The sequence below is a fragment of the Arachis ipaensis genome, chromosome B9, assembly GCF_059453495.1.
Source record: "Arachis ipaensis isolate K30076 ecotype BB chromosome B9, ASM5945349v1, whole genome shotgun sequence".
In the NCBI taxonomy this organism is placed as follows: Eukaryota; Viridiplantae; Streptophyta; class Magnoliopsida; order Fabales; family Fabaceae; genus Arachis; species Arachis ipaensis.
This window is the reverse complement of record NC_142444.1, coordinates 44194357-44198639: the sequence shown is the minus strand read 5'-3', so window position 1 is coordinate 44198639 and position 4283 is coordinate 44194357. Positions and strand designations below refer to the sequence as shown.

General features: G+C 32.1%; 1 protein-coding gene across 1 annotated transcript; it reads right to left on the bottom strand.

Moving 5' to 3' along the window:
- Positions 1-605: 605 nt before the first annotated feature.
- Positions 606-3859, bottom strand: LOC107616600 (root phototropism protein 3-like). Its single transcript, XM_016318552.3, has 4 exons — positions 3465-3859; positions 3283-3352; positions 1472-2560; positions 606-1070 (listed from the first exon to the last, which is right to left on the bottom strand). Exons 1-4 carry the CDS (start codon positions 3584-3586, stop codon positions 699-701), a joined length of 1653 nt encoding a protein of 550 aa, XP_016174038.1. The 5' UTR covers positions 3587-3859; the 3' UTR covers positions 606-698.
- Positions 3860-4283: the final 424 nt, after the last annotated feature.

Here is a 4283-nt window from a genome sequence, read left to right as displayed (position 1 = left end):
TATTAAGAATAAGATTATTGAGAGTATCTAGAATAAGAGTACGTTGTAAAAAAATACTAAAGTAACATTCTTATTTAATACTTAAAAAAATGTAACATATTTGATTAAATAAATAAATATATATATATATATAAAATTTATATTGTTTTATTTTTATTTAAAAATATATTTTATCTATTTCTATATGTTATTTTTATTTTAGTAAGTAAATATTAATTTTATTATAAAATTAACTAATAAGATCTATTTAAATATCTAAATTAAAATGATAGGATAATATAAAAAAATTAGTTAAGTTGAGGTCTATTTTAGTAATTTTCTATCTAAAAGTGATTTTGAATGGTATAAGCCAAACAACATTTATTTTACTATAATCAATTTTGATACAAAAATTACCAAACATAAATCACTTTAACACAAACTTACTTTTTATCAAAATCAAGTTTGCAAAATCAATTTTATGCAAATTGTCGTTTACAAACTGTAATCTAAACACACAGTTTAATCACTTAGTTGTAGAGATTTATTTTTATTTTAAATATTTATTTAATTATTACCATATCAACAGTTTGATCTGTCATTTACCTATTGCATTGATCGAACTATTGACCCAATAACTCACTAGTATGATCAGGGTGATTGCCTGTGTGGTTTTAACAATGCATGTGATTTAATGTTCAGTATTACATTGCAAGCTTTCACCAAATGCATCTCTTCCTTAATTGCTTTTGGAGCTTTATTCTGCATGTATTTAGTTCCAAGAGTTGAGACTTCATAACTTCAACATCTCTCTTCATCAATTTCATCTCATTGGCATTTATATTTCTTCTCTCGAAATCTGTGCTTACTCTTATAACTGTATGAGTATGTGTCCTCCTGTAATTTGGTTCATCACTGGTCACTGACCTTGTTGCCATGTTCACTTGTTCAAGAAGCATGAATTGCGTTGTCAATTTCACCGGCAACCTATTATTCTTCGCCACATGCACACGCGCTTCTTGTGACAATCTATGGTATCCCAAAACTTTACACACCTCTTCTCTCTCGTCTTCTCTCAATTCTGGATGTGCCTGAAAAAATGAGGGCCTTTTTAAGTCTCTAGTTTTTAAACACCGAATCAGAGAAACACTTGTAAAATAATATGTAACTTTATTTCAAACTAGCTAATTGAAGTTGATTAAATATAACAATTCCTATCATTATTCTTATGAAATATAAAAGAGTAGGATATCCTTATCATTTCTCTCTTATCACTAAAAGTTGGTCATGTTTAAATAAATTAGGCAAGATTTTGAAATGTACACGTAATCTCCTAAATTAAATTTGACATTGTTGGATTTGTTCTAACATATCACTAGTAGAAAATAGAAATAGGATTAGTAACAAGAACTAAACGCATGTTTTTATAGAATATAAAGTTATTTTTTATTGAGCGAATTTGAATTTTCATACAAAATAACATTACCATTACCTTAAGGTACATGTCGATAGCTCTATAGAGAAGATCATCACATAATCTAGCATCTTGTGGCAAAGCTTCAACAAGTGATTTGATACTCTCCACTCTAAGATTCTTATCCCTTGCAACCTGTATGAGATACCCATCCACCAACCTTCCAATGGCATGCATTTTTTCCTTAGAATTCTTTGAAATGTGGCAAACATAACACTGTAACACTCTCACAACAACATCTACATCGTTCAAAGAACCCTTATCTCCTTGGTTCTTAACCAACAGATCAGAGACACTGCATTGATCCAACATTAAAGCTATCCTTCTTTCAAGCACACACAACAACTCCAGATCGATTTTCAGCATTACCCCTGCTTTTAGTAGGTGAAGCAAGAAATTGCAAGAAACTGAGTTTACTTCAGTGGGAAGTAACCTAATCAAGCATTCGGTCGAAACTCTATGTAACTGGATTGATACGTGTTTAGGTGTCACTTTGTCAAGTCCAGTAAGTGTGAATTGGGAAAACCATTTCATTGTCCAATGTTGTATGCAAGAACCAACAAGATCAGATTTTGTTCCACCCCTTTTGAGACACTGAATCACTTCCACGAAATGATCGATTCGCAGCTTCGATACATCTTCGAACCACCAAGAATTATCAAATTTTGAGTAGTCCTCATCATATGTTGTTGCACTTGGACTTTTTGAGCATGCCTTCCAAGCTATTGCTTCCGAGCAATGCTTCACTATTTGCAAATCCTTGGCCCAAGACAAAATGGATTCACAGCTTTTGAGTATTCGGAATGTGTCCTTCCATGAAGAGAGTATTAGGAAGCTGAGAAAAGCTTCTGTCTTGGAAATGAGGTTTCCTTCTTCAAGTTCTTCACTCATTTCCAAGAAATGTGCAGCACAGTATAATGGGGCAACGTTTTCTGCAGTTATATCAATCTTCCAACCATAACAGAACTTCACTACTAATTCGAATGCTTTTCTGCCACCTGGAATGTTCTCTAATTGGATTATGAGTCTGTCACCGGAAATTTCAATGTTACATCCCCCTTGAAAGACAAGCCTATTCAAATATTCACTTCTTGAGATCATAGCAAGCTGGAAATGAATAAATCATAAGCATTTAAAATACAGAAGAGATTTGTTTTGTTTTTTTTTCCCTCATGTGTTCTTCAGTCCGACAGACTAAGAACTAATCTATTGCAGATCAAAGTCCTATTTAAGGGTTTGTTACTGGTCAATGAATTGCTGTATACACAAGGTAGGATTCAAATTCCGATACATACTTAAGCGGACTAGTGATCTAACCACTAGACCAACCTAAATTCGTTAATTTTATGTTTAGTTATATTTCAGGTTTATCTAAATTTTTTGTTCTTTGAATAGGGTGAAATTACATTAATTGATCTCATACCCCATTCAAAAGTAATAATGAGAATAAATAACACATCTCAATTTTAAAAGTAAAATACTTAAATTTTCATATAGGAACCATTAGTCAGAGGAAACTTATTGCTAAATCATCTGCATTTGAGAAGGACTAGCTATTCTAAATGGATTATTTTATTTTATTTTCTTCTTTTAGAATATTTATTATTAATAGCATTGACTAATCCCTTAGAAAATAACTTTTCAGAAAGAACATTTTGAAGAGAATAAATTCTTAACTTTTTAAGACCTTTATACAGATTACTAAGAATTAAATCTCTACAATACAAATCATGTCATAAAATCATTTGGTTTTAGACACAAAGACTGATCTTTCTTATGATATAAGTACACCAAGTGTTCTATAGAATTAAATGAGAGATTTGGCAAACCTTATGCAAATGAAAGCTGGAGTGATCAACTTGTATGATCAAATCAGCAGGGGAACTTGCCTTGGGAATCCTGCACCAAATGGTACAAATAACATAACATAAATAAATAAAGACTGCAGTATCATAGTTGTTGATAGAAACTCTTGAAAAGAATAATGCTCATGCGAAATGGAGATATGTACCAGGCATGGTTTCTGGTTGGTTCTAGGGAATCAGCAAGCAAAGGAACATCAGCTGGTAAAACAACACATCGGTTACTCTTCCCACTGGACATTGCCCCTTGCAATTCACACGTGTTCTTCATCTTTCCTCAAAGGGCTTCAATGGTGGATATTACAAATTTGGCGTGGACTATGATTTATTTATATATATCTATATATATATTACTCAGAAATAGACTTGGTTGCGCTAGTAAACAACCTTGGTTCTTCACAAGAGTACAGAATAAATGGATCACACAAGATAACTACTTATCTTTTGGAAGTATTGGAGGATATATACACAGAAGTATTGGAGGATATATACACACTAAGGACTAATCTGTTGCAGATCAAATCAAAATTCTATTTAAAGGTTTGTTATTGGCCAATGGATTAATGTATAGACAAGACAAGATTCGAACCCTGACACTTATTAAGCAGTTTACAAGTGAGTTATTCACTCGACCACCCTAAATTAGTTATCAATTAGTAGCTATATAATTGTAAAGATGTGCAAAATAGTTATCAGTCATTTATCCTGGCTTTTGATCCATCAGTTACATGGTTTGTGAATTCTATTTACACAAATATTCACATTTTATCTAATTATGTATGGGAGGTATATCAGTTGAAGAATTATTCTGTAAGTCTAATTGCAGCATTTATGACATTGAAGAAGGGTTGTTGCTTTTTACCAACTGCTGTCACTGTTAGCAATAGAACAGAGTGTTGGAGAAGGGACCGATAAGAGGCATAATCATCGCAGATAGTAAGCACTATAATCTCATCCACTTAACATAG

Excerpts from the sequence above, each read along its gene's own strand:
- LOC107616600 (XM_016318552.3), bottom strand. The coding sequence starts at position 3,586 with ATGAAGAACACGTGTGAATTGCAAGGGGCAATGTCCAGTGGGAAGAGT. Across the intron at positions 3,353-3,464 it reads CCAACCAGAAACCATGCCTG|GATTCCCAAGGCAAGTTCCC; the intron begins GTACATATCTCC and ends CATTTGGTGCAG. Across the intron at positions 1,071-1,471 it reads CTATCGACATGTACCTTAAG|GCACATCCAGAATTGAGAGA; the intron begins GTAATGGTAATG and ends TCATTTTTTCAG.